General features: G+C 29.0%; 1 protein-coding gene across 1 annotated transcript in view; it reads left to right on the forward strand.

Annotated features, from left to right (window-relative positions):
- Positions 1 to 3619: 3619 nt before the first annotated feature.
- Positions 3620 to 26701, forward strand: part of LOC111621507 — a 55595-nt gene continuing 32513 nt past the window's right edge. The window contains exons 1-12 of the mRNA XM_023363662.1: positions 3620 to 3757; positions 8085 to 8181; positions 12923 to 12975; positions 15794 to 15887; positions 16087 to 16203; positions 16282 to 16370; positions 20644 to 20789; positions 20867 to 20985; positions 24371 to 24494; positions 24573 to 24733; positions 26195 to 26283; positions 26361 to 26504. Coding sequence (XP_023219430.1) covers positions 3684 to 3757; positions 8085 to 8181; positions 12923 to 12975; positions 15794 to 15887; positions 16087 to 16203; positions 16282 to 16370; positions 20644 to 20789; positions 20867 to 20985; positions 24371 to 24494; positions 24573 to 24733; positions 26195 to 26283; positions 26361 to 26504 — 1307 coding nt within the window. The 5' untranslated portion in view covers positions 3620 to 3683. The remainder of the gene's footprint in view (positions 3758 to 8084; positions 8182 to 12922; positions 12976 to 15793; positions 15888 to 16086; positions 16204 to 16281; positions 16371 to 20643; positions 20790 to 20866; positions 20986 to 24370; positions 24495 to 24572; positions 24734 to 26194; positions 26284 to 26360; positions 26505 to 26701) is intronic.

A 26701-nucleotide genomic window follows, 5' to 3' on the forward strand; every position in this document is an offset into this window, starting at 1 on the left:
TTGTAAGAAAAGCAATTAAGATTTTTATATTCATTTATTTAACTTTAGCAAAAATACCTTATTTACTTTATGCATGCGAATAAATAAATTAATTAAAACATTTCAGTTTATTGCTTTAATATAATAATATAAAAATAATATTATACATATATAAAGGACATAATTATTCTTGATTGGGCCAATGACGTATATTAATGTTGACGTTTATATTTTTTCAATCAGCTTGACCTTAGTTCTTGTTTTCTCTCTTTGGTCTGCTTATTGTGATCTATTTGTAGCTTAATTTCAGAACAGTTATTATGTGATGAAATAAATTATCTTTATATTTATGTTTTCTCGGCTTATTTCTTTATATAAAATCGAAATATTTTATTTTACGACTAGCGATTTTACAGTTTTTCTACACTGCAATGTTTAGAAATATATTAAATCGTTTAACATCAATTAATATAGATAAAAATGACGTCAAACGTTGTATAGTTGACGTAAATTTCTAATTTATTATAATCAATATGTAGAGAAGTTGGAAAATGACGTCAACTATACAACGTTTTACGTCATTTGTTATTTATATTAAATGATGTTAAACGATCGAATATATTTGTTAAAAATACAATTTACAAATTTTGTAAATTCTCCGGTAGTGTTATTACACATTAAAATTTTATTTTAAAAAAAACAAAGTTATAATCACTTAACACAAACGAACATGAGTCTTTTCCGATCTTTCTTTATTTTGAATGTAAATTTTTCAAATTTAAACCACTCGAAAAAATTTCTTGGTTTAGCATTTAATTGGAAAATAGGCGGAAAATTCAGTTACAAGGTTTTATGCAGACAATACGATTAGAAAGGGGCAAGGACTTGCCGCTTTTGCACGATTTCCTCACAATTGGAGCTACACAAGCTGCGTGTAGCGTCATCTGTAATCAGATTTTATCTACAAATTTTATTTTTTTGCTAATTTTGTTTGCTAATTGCTGAAATTGTTTGATAATTCTAAAAAAACTATATTGTCATAGGAAATATATACTTATGCAAATATTCAAGTAGATTGAAAATTAGAGAGTGGGTGAAAAATTGCTTACAAGTTTCTGTTTGGACAGACACACAATAACTTAATTTAAAGCACGCCGTATAAGACAGTATGGGCGGTTTATCAGGTAACTTTCAATATTGTCGTATACGGCCTGTGTAATTGGTATGATTTTGCACATCTACCACCACTACTATCACTACTACTACGTTGCGAATTTCTATTTCAAGCTGCACTACTGCAGAACATCTTGCATTTTCAGATCACCAATAAGTATTCAACCTTGTCCTGGTTTCGGAATGAAAGCTCTAGTCTACTCGAAATGCAAAATCACTCTCTTAATATTCACAATAGTCACACGATCCCTTCAATAACACCCCGAAATTCCTTAAGTGTGTGGCTATATTTTTTGATGTGTGTCGTTGAATTTACACTATCAGACAACGTGAGCATTATAACTGTTCGTCTAACTAAGAATTGTAAAGAATGTTTCTCGACTGGCACTTTCTAACGAATTTCGGGTATAAAACCCGAAATTCGTTAGAAAGTGTATGTAAAACGAACAATAAGGAAAAATTAGCATCAAATTTCGCTCTAGCTGCTGAATTATAAAAATAACTTTTTCCGAAACCGAAACCGCGTATCCGAACAGTATGTATACCAAATTTTATAGAGATTTGCACAATGGTTCTTTCTACAGATAGCTCCGAACATTATTCATTAGTTATGATCATTCTGTATGTACGTACTGTACTGTACATCTAATGCTAAAAGAAAACGTCCCAATAAACAGATCATAAAGCCCGTAACAAAGAATGAAAACTTATTTTGTTTTTGTGCCTAAGGAAAAATTTGCCAAGATCTGAATTTTAGTAAAGATTATCCAGATCGGAAATTTCTTGAAAGAAGGGTGGACTGATCGGTTAGTTTGATTACGTCATCTGATTTAAAATCTCTTGATTTTTATTTTTTGAGTCATTTGAAATTCCTTGTTTACTCCACGTTATAGCTACAAGACTGAGACGGGAAGACACAATGCTATTAGAAATTAACTTAAAAATTTAGCGCAAGGCAGTTAATGAACAGCATCTCGATAGCTGTGTGCCGAAAAATAGCTAATACACTTCTCTGATGTAAAAAGTGAAAAGAAGTAGACTTTAATTTTTTTGTTATGGTTTTATGGTGCAACATTATTGGAAGTTTCAGTTTATACGTATAAGTAATGCTAAAGCGTTTATTACCAACAGTTACGGTTTAACTTGTTTATTAATGAATTTAAATTTAATTAAGTATAAACAATCAACAGATTAATCACATAAATAAATTTAATAATTTAAAACTTTAAATTAATTTATACCCGTATACTTATAACTGGAAAACTATTCAATTGTTTTTATTTAGAATTAAATATTAACATTTATCTTATCTAAGAAATAAGACTACTGTTCTCTCTAATTTATTAACATTTAATTTTTAATTATGAAAATAAAATTAGTAATGAATGTGAAAAGAGGAAAAACGCATTATAAATATAATATAATCTACTTACACACACAGAAAAATGAAGATTGCAGCAGATATAATAATCCAGTTAAATATATTATAAATAAAATCCAATTCCATCTTAACAGAATCTTCTTCAAATCAATTATAAATCGAATACGTTCTACTATCAGAAGCAAAATTATTAGTTAACAAATAGAACTGTTAGAGATGCTGTTCATTAACTGTTCTCAATTTATAGGACGAATATTGCATCAGAAAAATTTCGTAACGTGTCGCAACACAGTAACTAAAGGAACAGGCAAAAAAGAAGATAATAAATGTAAGATAATTGTACGTGCATTCTTATCGATAGGTGACATTTTTAGTGTTGTCAACCAATTCCATTTACAAATGAAACCGTAAGCGCATTTCGCAGATAGAAAGGTATAAAAATAGTGCAACATTTTCATACAAATATTATAAATTCATTTCTACCGGACTAATTTTACAAAGACTCACAGACAAAAGATTTCAAAATTATATCGATTAATTTTGCAGCTTCGGAAAAATTATCGTTTAAATACTTTTATTAAAATATCATGTTTACTTCGATACTAACTTTTTTCATTCTAAAATACTTCATTCGAGATTGAAATGTTTATTATTTTTAATGAAAAACTCTTATTGTCAAATATTCATTAATCGTATTATAAATATATAACATAGGCCTATATTTAAATAAATATATTTCAATAAGTACATTTACAATTAAATAATAAAGACATTTTAAATATATTACCAACTTTTCGATTAGACTTACCAATTTTAAAAATTTTGGTTAAAATTACGTAAATAAATTATTGTCACACGTACTTATATAATAAATATCTGCGAGATGAGGTATCTTGAATAGAATATATATTTTTTATTCCATAAAGTATATATTTTTGACGATTTAATAATAATAAATAATAATAATATAATACTCTAGATTAATCTATAATATATTATAAAAAAGTGGTATAAAAAGTCTTCTTGTAAACCGAGAAATACTTTTCAACTTCATTGCCAACAATGACGCAACTGTGATGCAATAACAAACGAACGACATATTTAACAGAAGTGACGTTGATAAAGTTTTACAGTCAACTTAACAGCCAACATGGATGTTGGATTCGGCTTTAGTCTACCCAATTGGCTTCTTCTAGCTTCTACGGTTATCATTCTTTTTTATATGTAAGTATAACAGGCAATATTTTTTGATATATTTTTTGTAGGGTATGCTAAAATCTAAAATATAAATTATATCGTTAGCCTACTAGTAATAATTTAAATTTTAGACTTATTAAATTAATAATAATTGTTTTATGCTCGAAATGCAAAATCACTCTCTTAATATTCACAATAGTCACACGATCCCTTCAATAACACCCCGAAATTCCTTAAGTGTGTGGCTATATTTTTTTATGTGTGTCGTTGAATTTACACTATCAGACAACGTGAGCATTATAACTGTTCGTCTAACTAAGAATTGTAAAGAATGTTTCTCGACTGGCACTTTCTAACGAATTTCGGGTATAAAACCCGAAATTCGTTAGAAAGTGTATGTAAAACGAACAATAAGGAAAAATTAGCATCAAATTTCGCTCTAGCTGCTGAATTATAAAAATAACTTTTTCCGAAACCGAAACCGCGTATCCGAACAGTATGTATACCAAATTTTATAGAGATTTGCACAATGGTTCTTTCTACAGATAGCTCCGAACATTATTCATTAGTTATGATCATTCTGTATGTACGTACTGTACTGTACATCTAATGCTAAAAGAAAACGTCCCAATAAACAGATCATAAAGCCCGTAACAAAGAATGAAAACTTATTTTGTTTTTGTGCCTAAGGAAAAATTTGCCAAGATCTGAATTTTAGTGAAGATTATCCAGAGCGGAAATTTATTGAAAGAAGGGTGGACTGATCGGTTAGTTTGATTACGTCATCTGATTTAAAATCTCTTGATTTTTATTTTTTGAGTCANTTAAAAAAAAAAATACATGGCTACACATTTTAAAGTCATGGAGAAATAGTTTTGAAGAGGCTGGACGAATTGTTATAAAATTTTTTATACATTTATCAACTTTTTCCTTAAAAAATTTAAAATTACTTTTATTATTGTTCATTATATTAAATAACGGAAATTTCTTTGGTAATAAGCACAAAATTGCTACATCCAACTTATCACACAGGAACAATCACATAGGAACACATGCGTAACATAGATTTTATTTTATAAAAAGGAAATGTATTTCGGACTGTGTGCGCCTCTTCAGTCCTTATTATACAATTTGATGAAACTACAGAATAAATTACGGTAAAATTAATAATTATTTATTATCCTATATACGTGTAAAACGTATAAAAAAATAGATTATCTGAAATGATATTTAATAGTAACCGCTGCAGTAACCAAACATTTTAAAAATAAATCGAGTAAAACAAGTAAAACTAAAATAAATTTTAAAAACACTAAAATAACTATAAAATGCTATTAAAATGCTTTGTAAGGGTATACTATAAAACATGGATGTTAAAACATGCTAAAAAATTGGCAAATGGAAAAATTAACATATAAAAACACTAAAATTAATCAGTAAAACTACCACTAAAATAAAAAGTAAAATGCTTCACTCTACGTGTACCAGGTAGACTGACTGTTATATCTATACACAGAATTAAGAAAATGTGGGGGAAGTTGAAGGAATAACATCTTACAATGACTCTTGTTATTTTGGAAGTAATGGTTGACAGATCTCACTGATGACAATGTCATTGTTTAAACGCATTCTATTTCCTTGATTTTAATAATTTCCAAATGCTCAAATCATTTGTTTTCTATAGTATTTTCTCCCTTTTTAAAAATTTTGATTCTATGGATTGATATCCCTCAACTGACATGATTACAGTGTATGCCGACCGCTGAGTTCGTCCGAGACTCCACTAGCGTAAAACGAGCATAATTACTTTTAATCACGTGAAGTATTTGCGTTTGCCCTTGAATTGTGATGAAGGTTCTGGCTTCACTAGTTTTTACGGCGTTGTACTGTCATCAAATGTCGAAAGTGAACACTTCTGCACGCATGAATTGATGGTCACGTGGTTAAAAATAATTACAGAAAGGATTTTTTACGCTCGTTTTTATGCTAGCGGAGTTTCGGACTTAGTGTAATTATACTGTAATGCGAGTTTATGCTCTATTCTTCTAATCTATAGTTGTAATATTTTTCCGGTGTCACCTACGTAATAATATTCTGGTCGAATTTTTTGAGAGTTTTATGCATATGTAACATAATAAATAGTTGTTAATTTTACCGTAATTTATTATGTAGTTTCACCAAATTGTATAATGAAGAATGAATATAAGCGAATGGAGCAAAACGCATTTCATTTTTATAAATTTTTTTTTTTATATATGTTTTTATCGCATTTCCTTTTCCATAAAATAAAATCTACGTTACCCATCAATAGTGTTCCTGTGTGATAAATTCTCTTCAGCAATTTTTTGCTTGCTTCCAAAGAAATAAATAGAAAGAACAAGAAGCGACCCAGTACTAAAGGAAATTTGTTTGTTTTTCTTTTGTGCGTAAAATATTTTGAAAAAGAAGATAATAGTAGATATAGAAGCAATTCTTGTAATGGAGTAAAACTGCTAGATAGACATGTTTGAACTGTTGTATTTAAACAGCTGATGGCATTAGCTGTTTAAATTGGACAGTTCAAAAATTCCAGCATAAAATAAAACTTTTCACAACGAAATTTGTGAAAATTCGAATAGTAGAGAGTACAATTATCACTTACTAAATTTGTTTAGTAAGTGTATTTACATATATTGATAAATATATGTAACTTATATTTATCAATAAATTACATATTTTAAATGTAACTTAATTTTAAATTAAGTTACATTTAAAATATGGAAGTTACGTGAAATTTAAAAATTAAAATTACAAGATCAAAATTTAGATGTATGTTTCATGAAGTTGGAAGATATGAAAAGAAAAATGGCATTTTTTTTTCAGTTAGGCTTTTTAAAATATTTTATGCACAAAAGAAAAACAAACAAATTTCCTTTAGTACTGGATCGCTTCTTGTTCTTTCTATTTATTTCTTTGGAAATACCTCTTCGTATTTGCCAATACAATACATTTTGTATTAATATACCGTATTAGTGAAAATTGTTCTGTAAAACCCATAAATACTAATACAAGTGTTATAATTGAAAAATATCATGAAAAATGTTAAAGAAATAATCCAACTTAATAAAAATGGCTGCATTCCAATTATATAAAAATTTCAGCGACATAAAAGGATTATATCAATAAATAATATTTATAACATTGACGTTTATTTTTTATTTCAATATGTATTTATATTTAAATATTGAAATAAATCAGATGTTATAGATGTTGATAATCACATGTTATCAACTTTAATAAATTAATAAAATAAAATATATATAAATTTATAATTTTTATAGTATTTTTCGGATTTGCTTTCCTGCAAACTCCGTCAGTTGAATTAATAATTTCTTTTATATTTATCAATACAATCAAACATTATAAGAAAGGTACGACAGGCTGAGCTTTTTCAATATTTCTCAAAACTAATCGAATAACATTGATTCAAAAAATATTCTATTTGTGCAACATTTATTGTTATACTTTTTTGAGTAATTCGGTTATTTCCCTTCTTAACGTTAAAGATGTGTTTATAATTGAGTTGAAACGGAAATGAATTGCAAATACTAAAAAACTAATTTTTGGAAATAGAATCGGAAACGGATTAAAATTACCAAATTAATAAACATAAAATATAAATACAGTTATTTAATGTATATTTGTATTTCTAATTGTTATTAAAAAGAATAGGAAAGAACATCTCGCTGAGAAATAACTTAATTTAGAAAATGTACTGTTTCTAACAATTAAATGATGTCGAATCCTTTATTCTTTTGCCGTAGACGTTAATTTTATCAAATAATATGCAAATTCATTGAAATATGTTTTGCTACGTTAATTCCACAAATGTTTCAACATAATTGCTTTTCACTTTAATACGAAAACATGCTGTAGAGTAAAAGTAATGAATCTCTTATTTCAAAAAATAATACGGTTCATTAAAACTTTCATAATTATTATTATTACGTAAATGACTTGAATATTTAATTTGGATTACAATCTAGAAATTAAACGAAGCTAAGAATATTTTATTTATTTTAAAATATCAAATATATTTTAGTATGTTCTAATATATAGAAATTACTTATAATTTAATTACATTATTATCATTTATAATATTAATTAAGTTAATCAACAAATGATTTAATGCTTTCGTATATTTTAATTTCATAAGAACTATTTGTTAACAGGATATAAATAATAAACTGCGTGTGTACTTGCATAAAATTATACATAATGATATATAAAACTTCTTTTATTTAGAAATTAACAAATTTAATTCTAAATAATCATTCATTTCGTTTTTTAATGTATTTTGTTTTATTTATTATAGTTACGTGGAAAAAAAATTTAGATACTGGAAAGATCAAGGAGTTGAATCGCAAACAAAACTTGAATTTTTAATAGGAACAATAAGAGCTTTAAGAAAGGTAAATACTTCAATTTTATACTAAACAGAATTATTATAACACATTGGCTTATCTAATCTTTATATTAATAAAAATCCAGTTATTTTCTATAATGTTAACATAAATTAACTTGCCTTGATTTAAGTAAAAGTATGAGAAAAAGTTGATTGTTTCTATACTCTGAAATATATTTTTCTTTTTACTTTAAGTATGCTAATTATTAGAATACTTTGTTTATAATTAAATTTTATTATTTGAGAACTTTCGTATAATATAGGAAATATATAGTCTTTAGTTCACCAAGAATACCCTAGCAGTGGTTTATCTGGAATTTTCTGCAATTCACTACTACATTTGTTCTTTATTTACAATGAAGAATATAAATTATAAATATAAAAATCATTACATGATTGCAGGAAAATGTAGTTCATTTATTTGTCGCTGTTAATTGTGAATTAAAAGAAAAATTCAACAACGAGTTGCGAACTTTTCCGGAGAAAAGCACTTATATTTAAGAAAAAGTAGAACAGCACAAAGTTAAAATTGCGTATGGCGCCATCTGTTGTGAAATGTTATTAAAAATAACATTTATTGTATTAATTATTATAAAAAAGGCAAAATGGCTTAATTTTGAAGGTGGAGATAAGCTTAATAAGATTAATTTTATGTCTGGAATTCATTTCGATCTTCACTAGATCCTTTTCAGCCACAATTACAAAAATACAGATACCTACAACAATTGCAAAAGATTTAAGATTTAACTTAATATATATAAAAATTACCAGATTAGAAAAGAAACCTGTAATATTTAGGTTAATGATTAAAGGTTACATAGGTATGTTGCAAGTGTTCGTACATCCATCTGGTTATAATTTTTACTATGAATCTACAGACAGTTTAAACACACAATTTTTCATATGACATTGTTGTGTTAAGTGGGTCTGTAGTATTGCTGTTAACCAATACAATGATGGTCAGTACGTTGTACCAAACAGAATGGTTTACGACATAATAATTACTATTTATCAGGGAAAACAGGAAAATATAACTTTTTATTCTGCAATAACTATTGCGACTAATGAGAACACCGGACTGTGTTAATTATTCAAATAAAACAAAATCTGGTCCTGATATTCTAAATAATATGGCCAAGCAATATTATGTCAAGATATCGTCTAAAAGATGGCCTATGAATTCTTTATATAATATACTAGAATTAGCTGTAATTAAACTTATGCCTTATACACAAATCTGTCAGAATCAAAATTGCTTGAAGAGAATTTATACGGAAGCTTGCTGAAGAAATTTGACAAAAATTTATTTGCATTCCTCGAGCGCTGTTTAGTGAAGATAACAAATGTAAATGCCAAGTGTTAGGAAATTGCAAAAAAAAAAAAAAAACAGCAAAAACTCGTCATTATTTTGTAAACTATATAAAAATAAATTAAATTTTTATGGAATTACTTTTATGAATACATTTTTACAATATGAGACGCTTCAAAACTTCAAATTATCACAAAATAAAGTGTGAAAACTGGATTTAACTACAATGGACAAATTGTCCCCTTTGGGCGTTTTAAGTTAGAGAAAGCTCCGAGAGTTCTAGAATTAATCCATATAAATATTGAAACTTTTTATTACTACTTAATACAGCATCTTGATTAGATAAGTTACGGTATGTTAGAAGAGAATCCTACTGGAAATTCATACTATTATTTCATAGCTTGAAAAAATTCATTTTTGTTAATATCAGAGTCTTACATATAACTTATAGATATGGGTAAATCCCGCATTCTCTTAAATAATATCTAATCTATTTCTCAACTCGGTTCTTGTGATATTCTGTTGCGAGAATCTTTTAATGTTTGATAAACTGGAATTGTGAGAAAAAACTTAATTTTATAGCATGTTGAAGTTCAGATTAGCTCAGCACTTCGCAGAACATAGCTCATAACATCAGCTCCACTTCTAAGTGTAAACGGAAGTTTTGAAACTAACTTTTAACGTCAAAATTTCAATATCATCTTTTCCAAGTTGTTTCGTATGGTAATTCACGAAATTACCGACAGATTGCTTCAGCTGGGTTAGCACCTGTTTCGGATATAAGCTATCTGTATCTTTTAGTAGATAATGCAAGAAGTAAACCTCAAAGACAAAACTAGTTTATTACTGATCTCAATAAGACAATAACCTTTGTTGATTTATCTTATTCTAGAACATGAATTAATGCATCAAAATTTTCTAGAATAGCAGACAGAACCTTCAAAAGCTAACCCCCGCGAGTAAAAACTTGTTTAAGTTTTTTAGAGCATTGAGATTCGCTGAATATTTTCCAGGTTTTTTTATTTTTTATAATTTTAACGAGTTTGGAAAATGATTTACAGTACATAGAGATGACGTTTACAACTCCTTAAAAGTTAAGTAAATATGTATCGGAATCTCCAACATCAGAAGCAGCTAGAGAAAGCATGCGCGCAATACGTTCATATAAGACTGTGGAAATTTTCTTTTTAAATGAGTGACAACACTTTTTCATTCCAATTCTGCACCATCTGTAGTAACACTAAATAGACAATTAGTATTCAATCATTTTCATGTAAACATGAAACTAACTGGTTTATAATGTGGTAAGCATTCCACGGTCCAGAATGATTGTACAAAAATTGTCTTGTGATGATCATCTTCCACAAAGCGAACATAAACAATCATGTTTTGCCGTGTAGACATATCCGTAGATTCATCTAATATGATACTGACGCACCACAACTATTTCCACAATTGTTTATGATTTAAAGTACACGTAAGCATGTTATAACCGTTATTTAGTAACATTAGAGAAAAGGAAGCAAACGGTCACATCCCTGTGTGGGTGGAAATCGATTTAATGGAAATCATTGAGAAGACGAGCTCCTACCACCCTATTGTGTATATCTGTATCTCATGTGACCTCGTGAATGAATCATGATACGAAAGCAAACATATCGAGGAATTCTTGGGTGCTGTTTTTCCCAGTATGATATAAGTTGTCAGTTTCTTTCCTATTAGCGCGTCACAGCTTTTGCCATTTCTATTGCCACTTTAATACAGTATTAACTTATTATCGTCATTTTTTTAAAACTTTGACAAAATGCGAAAATGGTGATTGACTGCATAAACACGTTTGTAGCATTCTAAAATATGCATTATATAATTCTACAGTTTGTAAATAAGGAAGATATCTAGAACTAATAAAAATGTTTAAATAAATTTAATAAAAATTTATTTAAAGTTTTGCGGTATTACAAAGCCGAAGTCTTTGTTATATCGCAGAAGTTCGTTAATCCGAAATCTGCAGAATAATATTGGTACCGGATTATTAGACGTTTTAATTTCGAAAAATTCTATAAGTTGTAACGTGATCTGAACGTATCAAACATTGCTATAATTTTTTTTATTACTGTAGCTATGAAGAGAAGCAATTTTTCAGATGTTGCCGTGCTAAAGTAGTAAAATTCGAGTTTTGCGAACATCAGATAATGATTTCAACACCGGTATTGAAATATCTTTGTACTAACATTTCAGCGTTTGCGGCGTAAACATGTATTAAGCACGAAAAAAGCGCTAATGAAAGCCCTTCGTCCGACCCGATAGAAACAAGACACTGTAACAAAATGAGTAATTCTTCTCGATCTTACGGTTCCAACGTGTAACAACGTGCACGGCCGCACCATAAATTTTTGCTTGAAGTCTTTAATGCACTACGTTCCCAAAAGAAAAAATAATAATAATCCGATTTGCGGAATACTACCAGAATTCTGGATTATTATCGAATAATTCAGGACGATCGAATTCAGGATTGAAGAACTTTTGGTTATCAAATAAAAGTTATTTTTCTCAGACGATATTAAATTTTTATTGATTTCATAAATAAAATAAAAACATTGATAACTTCGGTTGAGTTTTATGGCTGAGACGATATTTTCCACATCCTTACTAGCCACCATCCATTGGTCGGATGACCGAGCGGTCAAGATGGCAGCCTATCGTCCCTCATTACCCGGCTGCCCATTCTGGGCCTAGACGAACTCATAATGGGATTGCTAAGAAGATGTCCTTTTAGTGCTCACAGAGCGAAAAGATTTTAAAAAAAGCTACTATCCGTACAAAATTCTGTGAATTTAAGGCAATGCGCATGTGCGGTTCGTTTGTGGCAACAAATTAAAAGTTTTGTAAAAAACGGAAACATTTCGAGATTTGTGGCAACAAAAGTTTCACAAGTCTCGAAATGTTACCGCTTTTATTCATACCGCAAAAGTGAAGCAAAATTCGACTTTTGTGCTATTGCAGATAAAGACGCCTTTCCTGCAAGAAAGGAATCTCAGTTCATTTTGGTAGTTACGTTTGTCATGTGAATACACCAACCCACGTGTAAAAACGTCACACAAATATTATTATAATAAAACAAATGTATTAGTTTAATTAATGGTGGAAGGTTCAAATATGATTTTCGATGCAGAAATGTTTCTCGATGCTGTGCAAAATTAACCATATTATATAATATATATACAGTATATATATGTAATTATTCCCATTTTAATAAAGATTTAAAATTATAACCAAAAATGGGATGCAGAATGTGTTTATCCTTCTTAAAAATTTCTGCGATAAACAATTTTAAGTGATCGTTGAAAATAAATATTATAATTATTTTCTTGTATTTAAAATAAATATATTCTCTATTGTTTAATATGTTTTTATAAACTCATATATAAATCTTTTTCAGCCGTTTCACGAGAATGTTCTTGCTACTTATAAAAATCACGGTAAAATATTTGGGTGAGTCAATTTTTTAATTAATTCACATTTATTTTTTTAATTATCAATAATCATTAATTATTGAATTAAAATTATTTTGGTTTCTATATTATGTATTACACATAATGTTTTAAAAAACATTCAATTTAATTATTCTAATATCTATATATTCTAATTTATTTAAAAAATTTTTAACGTGCTATATATTAAATATATTTATTAAATTAATACAAAAAACTAATGAAATTGTGTAATACATTATGTGTTTTACTAAGTAATCTAAATGCTCACATCTTAATATTTTTCAAATCAAAATAATTATAACAATTCATTTATGTATAAGTTAAGTTTGGAAAGAATTTTAACAGAATGTTTTTTTTATCACATCAATATTTCGCTTTCTTTTCATTTTTGTGTCTCTTTTCACCTGCGGGAATTAAGAGGACTTTCATTATATACACATCTTGGACTCTGCTACATTTAAGCTGCAATGATTTTAAAAATATTTCCTTGTTTATTCAAACTTTCACGTTTATTTTCATACATAACTACAAAATAAATATATATATAAATAATAAATAACGGGATGAGTTTTGACACAAGTGGATCAATAAATAATTTTTAAAGTATTTTTTGGAGTATGTGTTTATGTTCAAAATGAAATTGACTAAATCTTTTTACAATTTGAAAAGTGCATTTTAAGAAGGGTTCATTAAGTTTATTAAAAACACTTGTAATATTTTTCAAAGTAAAATAAACTCCCGAATAATTTTGAAACAGTGTTTTATTTACTATCATCGTTCCTCCATTTTTTAATAGTTAAATTTAAATAATTAAAACTGAAATTGAAGTAAGTTATTTATTACAAATCGAAATTGCCCAGAACCACTGTTAATAGAAATGTACTCAATATTACATTTCACATATGTAGTAATTATTATCTACAATGCATAATTTTATTTCGTTATATAATATACAGTGACTTCACTTTACAAGGTGTTTTAAACATTTTATATTAAAAATATTTGGGTGGCAGAATCATTACAAATGCATTGAGTAGCGTGAGTAAAAAGTTTGAGAAAAACTCCTCTACTATGAGTTCTGCAACAGTTTAATCGAAATAGCGCTAATTTTTTATACCGTAGTTACAACCTTCATCTTAATATTCTTAATATATATCTCTAAGTATTTGTGCTAATTTTCTATATTAGTTTTATATCAGTTTTGTATAACTATAATAAATCCTAGCTAAAAAAGAGTATCTGTAAAACGAAAAGTTACCGGAACGGAAATTTTCCTAAGTAAAATACAGTTATAAGTTGAAATTTGTCTAATGTGGGAACGGAAGATTTTGAATACCAATTTCATAGTGTAACCTGAATACAATAGAATTTTTTCGGAATAAAAACAATTAAATTTTAAATAATAAATGTTTGGGTTATGAAATGGATTATGGAACGGATTAGGGATTCGGATATTAAATTCTATTGCATTTATCATTTTGCTATCTATAATTTTGTATACCTTGGAAGAGATGCGGTTATATTGGTAAGAATATTGTAATTCAATCCAAGATCAAGAGATTATTTTGTTCATTAGATCAAAAATGTGCTGTTTCTAATTGTGAAAATTTGGGATTTATTCTTTGCTCATATTATTCGCTTCCAATCATCTATGTAAATTTATTTGGTAATTTTGAAACCTTTGTCAATGGTCTCCATTTCCATTTTGACCAATAATATCTTCTAAAAACTATCCTATTTCTCGTGTATTTTACCCTAAATTTAGTCTCTTTTACTTATTTCTTGGGAATAATTTTGCTACCATTGTTTTCCTTGTTTACTTTTGTGTCTAATGAACTGTATTTTATAGGGGATAAGGGCAAGACGTTTTAAAATGCCTGTTCTAATAACAAGCTGCTACGTGAGTTAGTTTCATATCGAATGGGTTATGCTATAAGTTTACTTAGTTGTTTCCACATAAAAGTACCCATACGTCCATTGTCTTGAAAGAAGCTATATTGAAATATCGTGCTTCTCTCCAACTCTGTAGAAAAGTTAACTCGTCTCTCACTTGTTTCTCTCCTTTTCTCATTTCTGTGTTCAAAATAGATTTTTCTAAATCTTTACATTAGGTAGCTCTAAATAATTTTGGATATGCGGACATACAGAAACGAATAATTTCAGTTTTTCACATTGGCAACACTACATATCTGGCCAAGAGATATTCGTGCAAACTAATGCTCGCCAGATTCAAATCACTGCCTTAACTTGTGTCCTGAAGAATCCAAGCTGCCAAATTAGTGAATCCCGGATTAGTATTTAATCAAAAGTTACATGAAATTGAAATTGATAAATTAATTTATTAAAAATAATAAATTCCTCACGGGAGGAACTCTCCTTGGCATCCCTTAACCCTCATTTCATATTTTTAATCATTTGTTTGTTTAAAGTAGGGATAATTAAGGGCCAGTGGTCTTTAATTATCCCTACTTTAGCACAACCCTTAATGAGTAACAGAATTATACATTAGCAATAACTAACAACAATAACTTTTATGAATATGTTCAAAGGTTAGGTAAAAATATTAATTCTCAACTTCAAAGTATTATTTATTTAATGTAGATGATAGAAACATATTTTGCAAAGTTCAGTAAAATAATAAATTGACAAAATTTCTAGCATTAACTAAAGGAATTAATTTAAATTTAGCATTCTTTTCGATTAATATCTGCTAAATTTTCAAACTAAGACGTAATTTGCTATTTAATATCTTATTAATTTTATAATATTATATGAAATTTTATAAATTATTTCTTATGTCAAAATTTTGATTCTAGAACTTGCATGCCATCATATGATTTATGGATATCTAAACCAGAGCTGATTAAACATATCCTTGTAAAAGACTTCCCAACTTTTCGTAATAGACTGGTAAGATATATTAATAAATACAAATTTGTTTATAATTATTGAAAATTTACTTTTAAGATTCATAAATAGTCTAAATTTTTATTAAGAGTGTGTGAAATAGTTTTGTCTGTTTAGTATTTGTAAGGCGACTTTGAATGCGTATCGTTATGAATTCAATAGATTTGGCAAAATAATTACAACTGTCTTACTTTTTTTGCAGAAGATGGATTTTGGAGATTCAACGGTTAACCGTATGGTTAGTATACTTGTTGATGAAGATTGGAAAAGAGTAAGAAATTTGATGAGTCCGACATTTACCAGTAGCAGAATGAGAAAAGTAAAATTAGCTTTTATAAATAAGATGAAAGATGTGATAATTTATCTACTTATTAAAACATTGAAAAATATTTTTTAGATGGCAAATTTAGTTAAACAATGTGCGGAATCATTAGCCGCACGTTTGAATAAAAACGCCGAAAAAGGTGAAAAATTTAATTTCAAAGAGTAAGAATTTATTTTATTCATGTTGCTTAATAATCCTAAATATATTTTAAGTAGAATATTTCAATAGTTAATGAATTTACAGAATAATTGAGGACATGAATAATTGAATGTATTATGTTACAAAATACAAGTTTTGAGTACATTGATGTTTAAGTTTTTATTATATTATTACTTCAGTGTAAATATATCCAAGAAATAGTGTCTCGCAGAAAGTATCATTTAATCATTTCCAGTATCATTTAATTTCGGAGATTTTTTATGGTAGTACTGTATCTGAGATACATTACACCTTTATCCGTTCATGTCTTTAATTAATTTACAAATTGCAAAACTGAAGAATATAAGTTTTATCTTTTAAAATTACGTTTTAAAATGTCTGTTTTTATAATAAAATTAAAATAGTTTATAAAAACTTATAACAAAATATAATTTACATTAGGAATTTTTGTAAATTTTTAAAAGAAAGGAAATTTTATTTTCTGTGTGGTGTATGCAACTTTTGTGTATACTGTATAGTACATATGTATGTATTTATATAATATATTATGCATTNATATTTTCCACATCCTTACTAGCCACCATCCATTGGTCGGATGACCGAGCGGTCAAGATGGCAGCCTATCGTCCCTCATTACCCGGCTGCCCATTCTGGGCCTAGACGAACTCATAATGGGATTGCTAAGAAGATGTCCTTTTAGTGCTCACAGAGCGAAAAGATTTTAAAAAAAGCTACTATCCGTACAAAATTCTGTGAATTTAAGGCAATGCGCATGTGCGGTTCGTTTGTGGCAACAAATTAAAAGTTTTGTAAAAAACGGAAACATTTCGAGATTTGTGGCAACAAAAGTTTCACAAGTCTCGAAATGTTACCGCTTTTATTCATACCGCAAAAGTGAAGCAAAATTCGACTTTTGTGCTATTGCAGATAAAGACGCCTTTCCTGCAAGAAAGGAATCTCAGTTCATTTTGGTAGTTACGTTTGTCATGTGAATACACCAACCCACGTGTAAAAACGTCACACAAATATTATTATAATAAAACAAATGTATTAGTTTAATTAATGGTGGAAGGTTCAAATATGATTTTCGATGCAGAAATGTTTCTCGATGCTGTGCAAAATTAACCATATTATATAATATATATACAGTATATATATGTAATTATTCCCATTTTAATAAAGATTTAAAATTATAACCAAAAATGGGATGCAGAATGTGTTTATCCTTCTTAAAAATTTCTGCGATAAACAATTTTAAGTGATCGTTGAAAATAAATATTATAATTATTTTCTTGTATTTAAAATAAATATATTCTCTATTGTTTAATATGTTTTTATAAACTCATATATAAATCTTTTTCAGCCGTTTCACGAGAATGTTCTTGCTACTTATAAAAATCACGGTAAAATATTTGGGTGAGTCAATTTTTTAATTAATTCACATTTATTTTTTTAATTATCAATAATCATTAATTATTGAATTAAAATTATTTTGGTTTCTATATTATGTATTACACATAATGTTTTAAAAAACATTCAATTTAATTATTCTAATATCTATATATTCTAATTTATTTAAAAAATTTTTAACGTGCTATATATTAAATATATTTATTAAATTAATACAAAAAACTAATGAAATTGTGTAATACATTATGTGTTTTACTAAGTAATCTAAATGCTCACATCTTAATATTTTTCGAATCAAAATAATTATAACAATTCATTTATGTATAAGTTAAGTTTGGAAAGAATTTTAACAGAATGTTTTTTTTATCACATCAATATTTCGCTTTCTTTTCATTTTTGTGTCTCTTTTCACCTGCGGGAATTAAGAGGACTTTCATTATATACACATCTTGGACTCTGCTACATTTAAGCTGCAATGATTTTAAAAATATTTCCTTGTTTATTCAAACTTTCACGTTTATTTTCACACATAACTANAAATTTTTAAAAGAAAGGAAATTTTATTTTCTGTGTGGTGTATGCAACTTTTGTGTATACTGTATAGTACATATGTATGTATTTATATAATGTATTATGCATTTACATAATTGAACTTTTTATTATATTATTTCCATATAAAGATTGGTAATTGTAGTTATAGTTTATTGTTATGGCAACGCAAGACTTGGGCGATCTGCCTAAGGGGATGTCTTCCGGGAGGTTTTTTGAGGGTAACTGGCCCCTATTCAGGCGCTACAGACGTGGAGAAAACTTAGAAAGCTCCATGTTGCCAGATCGTCCTGGTCAAGTGCGAAATCACGACCGAATTCCTAGTGTTCAGAGAACGGAACAGCTTGGCCACTGGTATGCCTGTAGTTATAGTGACTGAAATAAATTAACAGAAAAATATCACAAAATAAAAACAGTTTTCGAGAAATATCCAAAAACTTAATGGAATTTATATAGAAATTTTACATTTCTATCAATACAGTCTTCATATGTTATAAATATTGTTTATAACTAAATTTAGTTTCTTAATTTGTTTTTTGTAACCGTGTCCTGTTTTATAATTCTGGCGTAGTAAACATTAGTATCGACTCAACTAATAAAAGAATTTGATGGAAAACTTGCCATGTGTCTTTGAAATAAAACAATACTAATGTTTACTACGCCAGAATAAATTTACTTTGTAGGTTGAATCCTCAACAAAATCTTGCAGTTTAACAATTGAACAAGGTCAATCATAGTGTAGTTATCGTTACCGTATACCCTCATCTGCTCAGCTTGTCATTTCAGTAAATACTGGTAATGCTACGAGTGTTTAACTAAAATTTAGACTCTATTTTCTAGGTAAAATGTCATTAGGCTATTTCTAATTGAAGCAGCGTTGGAACAAAAAAGTAATTTATTTTTAAAAGCAAGGAAATATGTTGCTGCGAGATATAAGCTTATTACACTTCTCGCAGGATGAAGAATCGTTACTCGCATGTGTATTCTTCTTCCACAAAAGGAATGCTTTATTTAGCTGCAGTATTTTTGTTTTGTGTAGCAGATCAACCTGGCCGAACTAACTATCCAATGCTGTTACCTGTTCCCTCAGTATTTTTAATATTATTTAATTTAATTTGTAAAGATTTTATGTTTTTTAATTGTACGATTAGGACATTTAACTACAAACTGTTGCTTCTTCGCTGCAAAAACTACCAAAGAAGGAAACGTCGGTCAGCCGTTTGGTTTCTTAAACAGTTTCTTCTATGCTTAGGTTCAGATTGGCTTCCTTAATTTGTGAATGTCTCGAATTAAGGAATTTATGAATTCCTTAATTCGAAACATGGGGCGTTAGGAACGTTCGAAAATTTACTTTGTTTGACTTTTAATAGTCTTCCCTTTACGATTAGTTTTAAAATAATAAAGAGGTTAATTTTATGTATAGTAATCAACAAAGTAACGTTTATGACAATTGTGAACTAGGGGAGCGTTAAATCTCACTCTGATGACACTAATTGTGAAGTGGTGGGTTGTTCCGGTCTAGCACTGTTCACTATCAGGGAGGTAAATTATTATTATGGTTTTTGGAAAAATCGCTGAAGTCTTCCTTTTTCTTCGTTAGTTCATGACACCACTTAATTATATATATGAACTAAGACGCGTTAAATTTTATATCTTCAGAATTTATGAAGATTTTAATTAAACCTTGATTCTCACACAATCGATATCCGGAAAATTTAATGATAATTCCCATGAATAATCGGCACTATGTTTTACTGCTGGCGTACACTGTTTCTAGATATCTACGCAACGACTTTTGCACGAAAAGTTGACAAATTCATGACATGGTAGAATAATTTCTGGGTTTTTACTGTTCGGCCGTCGATATAAAACTTTCCGGCAATATTTGTTTTAAATTGCATTTTGCAAGCAATTTCGTATTCAAATCGAAAAAACATAAAAACATGGGGTTTATACAGTATTTATCATGTATTAAATTATTTTTAAGTTAAGTTAATCTGAAAATTTTTAACCAACAAGAAATTATATAATAATAAAAACAAACGATTTTACGATTTCACTTGTATAACATTAAACGAACCAACATATTTCTTACATGCTGAATGCCATAAATTAAGATTAAACTTCTAGAAATACAGTTTGTAATACATAGTATCAAACGAATATGCCTGAGAAAACCCACGAAATATTACGGCAAAACTTTTATAAATAATAATACAAACTTTAAACTTAAAAAGAAAAGTTTATTGTATCATACTGTATAATTAACATTTTTAAAATTCATTATTTATGCAATAATTATTAAATCTTTTACAGCTTAATGAGTGAATTTGCTATCGACGTCACTGCATCAACTGCATTTGCTACGAAACTGAATGCACAGGAAAATCAGAACAGCGAATTTGTGAATAATGCTCGAATGGTTTCAAATAGAAATATGTCTAAACTAACTTTTTTTGCGTGTAAGTTTTGATTTTACCGTTATAAATAAAACTTTGTGTAACTGTTGTGTAACTACATATTAATATTTATTTAATAGTTTTCGTTGCACCGAAACTTATTCGCTACTTAAAATTGGAATTTTTTCCGAGGAAAATAATTGAATATTTCCGGAACGTCGTTCTGAAAATCTTGGAAGAGAGAAAACAAAAGAAAGTTGTAAGAACAATTCATATGCGTTGCAAAATATTTAAGCGTAAATTTTATAATAAAAAAAAAGTTTATCCTTATCTCTTATTACATAATGCAAACGTTATTGATTTTTATTAAGTCAAAATTTTCTCATGGAATTTCCCTACACATTTTAAAATACCTTTTGTAAAATGTACATTTCATTTTAAAAACTTTCAACAATAATTAAGAAGAAATTTTTAATTGAAGATTTTGGGTTTTTGATATTTTATATATTTTAAAAAGGTTGCAATAAATCTTTAGCCTTCCTAAATTATATAAAATATGCAAAACACGGATTAATTTTTATTCTGTTTTAATATTCCAAATTACTATGAACTTTCCTGAAATTTTGTTTTTATCAGAATTTTTGATAATAATGGTTATTACAATCTATGATAACATTGAAGTAATTGTTTCTAATGCTATAACATTTTTATAATAACAAAATTTGAGTCATATTCTTGCAGCATACTTTTTTCTGCAAAAGTTTCTTAGCAATCACTCCTAAATTTTTCTAATCTGTCTACTACTAATTTTACTAATTCCTATGCTATTAAATATTTTGTAAAAAACTTTTCAACGCGTGTGTTCGAAGGCAGCAGTAATTTACATGTGTAAGAGCTCATTGCACAATGTTCTTCATTAATTAATACATATACATTATATATGTACTGTACAGTACATTTGCATTTGTCTAACATTCTGAATTTTGTTTTCTACATAGTTTATTTATTTATTTTCGCGTATTACTTAGTCTCAAGCAAACATTATTAACGCGTGAAACGTGCATTCGCTCATCTGTACGTCATTTGCATAACGGAATTATTATTTTCATTCCTGTATTTTTCTGTCTTATAAATGAAACATTCATTTATATCGTTGCATAAATTAGGCTTACAGCTACAAATGTGACCAACTGTAAAATATGCAATACTTCTCATTTCTATATACCGGTATAAATAAATTAAATACTTTATAGACTATACAAAACTTTATACATATTTTAAGAATACAATTACAGGTAAAGTTGCTTTAATTCAAACAAATAGCATTTTAGTTTTACATTGATTATAAATTGATTTATTGAATATTTAATTAAAATATTTAAATCAATATATATTATAAAGGTAAGTACAATGTGCGTGCCGCTAAAACTCAAAAACGAATCCCGGTATGATGAAGTGAGTTATATGGTGTGGTAGCCCTCTATCCCTTATCCATGAAGAAGGTTCCCGTTTTTACCTGAAGGGCATGCTGTTGAAGATATAAGGGTTGGAAGTTTCGCCCTCTAAACATTTCTAGAACAACCCAGAATATTTGAGAGTATTAGCCAACACTTAGGACTACTGGAAAACGACAACCACTGAAAATTAACATTACAAGAAGCCTCAATCACATCCTCAGCTGAACAAATCAGAGACTTATTCACCATAATTCTAACAACATGTAACCCATCGAATCCAAAACAGCTATGGGACTCCTTCAAAGAGAGTATGAGTGATGACATACTTACCAAATCCGACAAGCTCATCCAGAACTGGCCATCGAATTCAACGACGACATCTTCAATGAAACACTCATTCGCCTGGAAGATAAATGTTTAGCAATAAAAAAAACCAGACCTTAGTACAACTTGGAATGCCAGCACCACGAAAAGATGCTTTCAATGTGCTAAACTTCGAAACTGCAAAGGAAAAAAAGCTACAACATCAACGAACTACTTCAATACATTGCTCACAACAAACCACTCCTCAATGACAACCAAAAAAATTTACAACGTTATCATGGACTGGATCAACAACACTGGCGGAATTATTTACTTGGCGCACCAGGCAGCACCGGGAAAACGTTTCTAATAAATCTATTGCTGGCGGAAATACGTGCTTAACAACACATCGCACTTGCACTGGCATCATCTGGCATTGCAGCCACACTTATGGAAGGAGGACGAACTGCTTAATCGGCCCTACTACCGTTGAATATAGCCGAAGAACAATTCCCGGCATGTAAAATCTCAAGAGGATCTGGACTGGGTAAACTTCTAAAACAAGCTAAAATTATCTACTGCGACGAATGCATAATGACACATAAAAAATCACTCGAAGCCATGGACAGAACATTACAGGACTTGCGAGGAAACTCTGAAGTGATGGGAGGAGCTCTACTCATATTCTCAGGAGATTTTCGACAAACACTTTCAGTTATCCCCAATTCAACTTGGTTGATCTGCTACACAAAACAAAAATACTGCAGCTAAATAAACGAGATCAATGCATGATTAAAAAAATTACATCTCTGGCAAACATATAAATAATGCGACTAGCAAAAAATATGACAGTTGAACTCTCGAAAGACGAAACAACAGCACATTTTGCTCAAAAACTTTTACAAATAGGCAAAGGCACATATCCCACTGACCAGACGACCGGCCTCATTGAACTCAACAGTGATTTTTGCAACATAGCCACTACTGAAAACGAACTCATCAACCAAATTTATTCAAACATTGTTCACAACTATACCAATCCGGAGTGGCTATTTCAAAGGGCAATTTTGGCAACTAAAATAATATTGTCGACGATATCAACTTTAATATTCAAAGGAAAATTTCCGGTGTGGAGAGAATATACAAATCGATCGACACGATGGTAAACGTTGATGAAAGTGTCAACTTCCCTACAGAATTTCTAAACAGTTTGCAAGTACCAGGAATGCCATTACACTGCCTTCGACTGAAAATTGGATATCCGATCATACTACTCAGAAATCTAAGCTCACCAAAACTATGTAATGGAACAAGATTGATCGTCAAACAGATATCGAATAACATCATCGAAGCCGAAGTTATGACTGAAAGGACAAAGGACACACAGTATTTATCCTCAGAATACCACTGATCTCTACTGAAATGCCATTCCAATTTAAAAGACTGCAATTTCCAATCAAATTAGCCTATAGTTTTACAATTAACAAAGTGCAAGGACACACTTTAAAACATTGCGGAATCAACCTCAAAGACTCCTGCTTCTCTCACGGTCAACTATACGTAGCTTGCTCTCGAGTAGGAAATTCGAAAAATTTGTACATATAGGCCTATACCTCAAATAACAAAATGAAAAATGTTTATAAACAAGTATTGTAAATATTAATAGTTAGAATGTGTTTTCAATAAATTTTTTTACTTGTTATATTTTAAAGTTTATCCTTTTATTCCAACTACCACACAATCTCATATCAACTCCCTGAGCGAAGCCGGGTACTTCAGCTAATTGTAAATAAATTGGGCAATACAGCAAAATCATTTTGAAGTAAAATAATTATTTGTTTGACCTTGATTAGATAAGAAATTGAGATATTAAATTCTTTATAGAGAGGAAACGATTTTCTTCAATTAATGATGGACGCTCAGGAAGGATTACTTGAAAACACCGCCGAAGACTTGAAAGAAGTAGAGAATGAAATAAATAATTACAAAGTTCAACCTAAACATAAAAGTATCCATTTTTCTTTCATTATCATTTATTAATTCTTGTTGGTGATTTATTTCATAATTTTAATATATTGTGTTTTAGCAATGACACTCGACGAAATTGTTGCTCAGTGTGTTCTTTTTATTATCGGTGGCCACGATGCAACGACAACAACCATGACATTCTTAGCTTATCAAATGGCATTAAATCCAGAATGCCAAGAGAAGTTGTTGAAGGAAATAGATGAAACATGGGAAACACATGTAAATAAATGCTTTCTTATTCTTGTCAAGTACAAAGATTTTATATATATTATTTATCTTTCATTTATTTAATTCTAAATTAAAATTCTTACTCTTACTCAACTGAGTATAAAACAATTCTTCAAACGAATTTACAGTTAAAAATTAAAATCTGCTAGGAATAGAAAGGTAAAATAACCGTTTATTTTAAAAATATGCGTTATTCATTAATTCCATTTATATCTTAATAGAAAAAAATCGGAAACGCTTAAATAATCTAATATGAAAGATTTAAAAAAAATTCAGTACGAAATAGATCAAGCAATAAACAAAATTACAATCATGCAGAAAAATTTTATTGTTTTATCAAGATTTTGCGTTCGATCATTTAAAGAAAGTAACTTCTTTTAAAATTTTTTTTGCTATGTGAGCACTAAGAGGGCGAATTCGTCGATCAATTCCGAGTGGATTTAATGAATGGCCCGGATTTGATCCTGATTCCCAGGGCAGTAAATTTATCCATAATCGCTTCGGTCATCAGGGAGCGAAGCGAAAAATTATTAAAAAGAAACATCTATTAGGAGAGCTTAGGGAACAAACAAACATTCATATGAGGATGATTGTTTGTTCGCTAAGCTCTCTTAGGCCGTTCGACCTATTGCTACGAACTCGGCAGTTACATAAACATAGTTACATAAACATAGTTCCACAAAATATCGATGGAATTTGTATATATCAATTAATTTCTGGCTACATCCGATTTTCTGCCTTTATACGTATTACCATTTTTTGGAAAAAAATTTAAAAATAATAAACTAGATATAATCCACAGAAAAAGGATGTAATTAAATATACTGTACATATTACATTTACTTAATTCCTGCAACAAGGATATAGCGAGATGATGATGCGCTATATCATTATTGCGAAGAGTAGGACATAGTACTCATCTACGTGGAGTTGATAGTGTTACACTATGAAACTACATAAGTGTTTCATTTTCAACATATAAAAACTCGGTTGTTTTCGTTTCTTAATAGTATTTAATTAATTCCAATAATTTTTTTTATAAAACTCGCTATTTACGAAAACATTCTTCTCAATTAGATTTTTTAAACTCTCTGTGGAGTTAAAGTCTTGCTAAAAGGAGGCCCTCTTAGTGCTATGGGCACGTAGAGCTTAGTACAGTCGATCCCCCTATAAGATATAGATACGTTCCAATTTATTAGGAATCCGATTTCTTACAAGTCGTTCCNCATTGATAACTTCGGTTGAGTTTTATGGCTGAGACGATATTTTCCACATCCTTACTAGCCACCATCCATTGGTCGGATGACCGAGCGGTCAAGATGGAAGCCTACCGCTCTGAGAGACCCGAAATCGAATCCATCAGGTCAAGGAATCACGAAACATATTTTATAATAAAAAATTCTTATTGTATTAAATTTTCTTATGAAAGGTTAATTAAATTTTACATTTTAGGGTGACGTAGATTTCGATATTGTTAGTAAAATGGTTTATCTCGATGCGGTATTAAACGAAACGTTGAGAATACAAAATCCAGGTATAATGTAAGTACAATATTTTTATTTAATAATTAGCCTGTAGTATATCTACTGTATTAAAGAATAAATTCGTTTAAAATTAGGTTACAAAGAACAGCTTCTGAAGATTATGAATTAGCTGATACAGGTATAACAATAAAAAAAGGAAATAACGTCATAATTCCGACACATGGTATTCATCACGATCCGGAATATTTTCCAGAACCAGAAAAATTTAAACCCGAAAGGTAAATATATAGGGGAGATCGGGGCAACTTCGGCATGCGGGGCAAGTTTGTCAAGCGCTTTTTTTAAAAAACAAATTAAAAGGAGACTTTGGTTATAGGTTAGGCAGTTGAGTTTTATTGGTGGCTTGTTGAGTGTAGTGTTTTTATTGTTCTCCAACAAGCGTAGTTGAATTATCAAGCAAATTTTCATTTTCGTT

Source organism: Centruroides sculpturatus, unplaced genomic scaffold, assembly GCF_000671375.1.
Source record: "Centruroides sculpturatus isolate CEXI.00-Female unplaced genomic scaffold, Cexi_2.0 scaffold222, whole genome shotgun sequence".
NCBI lineage: Eukaryota > Metazoa > Arthropoda > Arachnida > Scorpiones > Buthidae > Centruroides > Centruroides sculpturatus.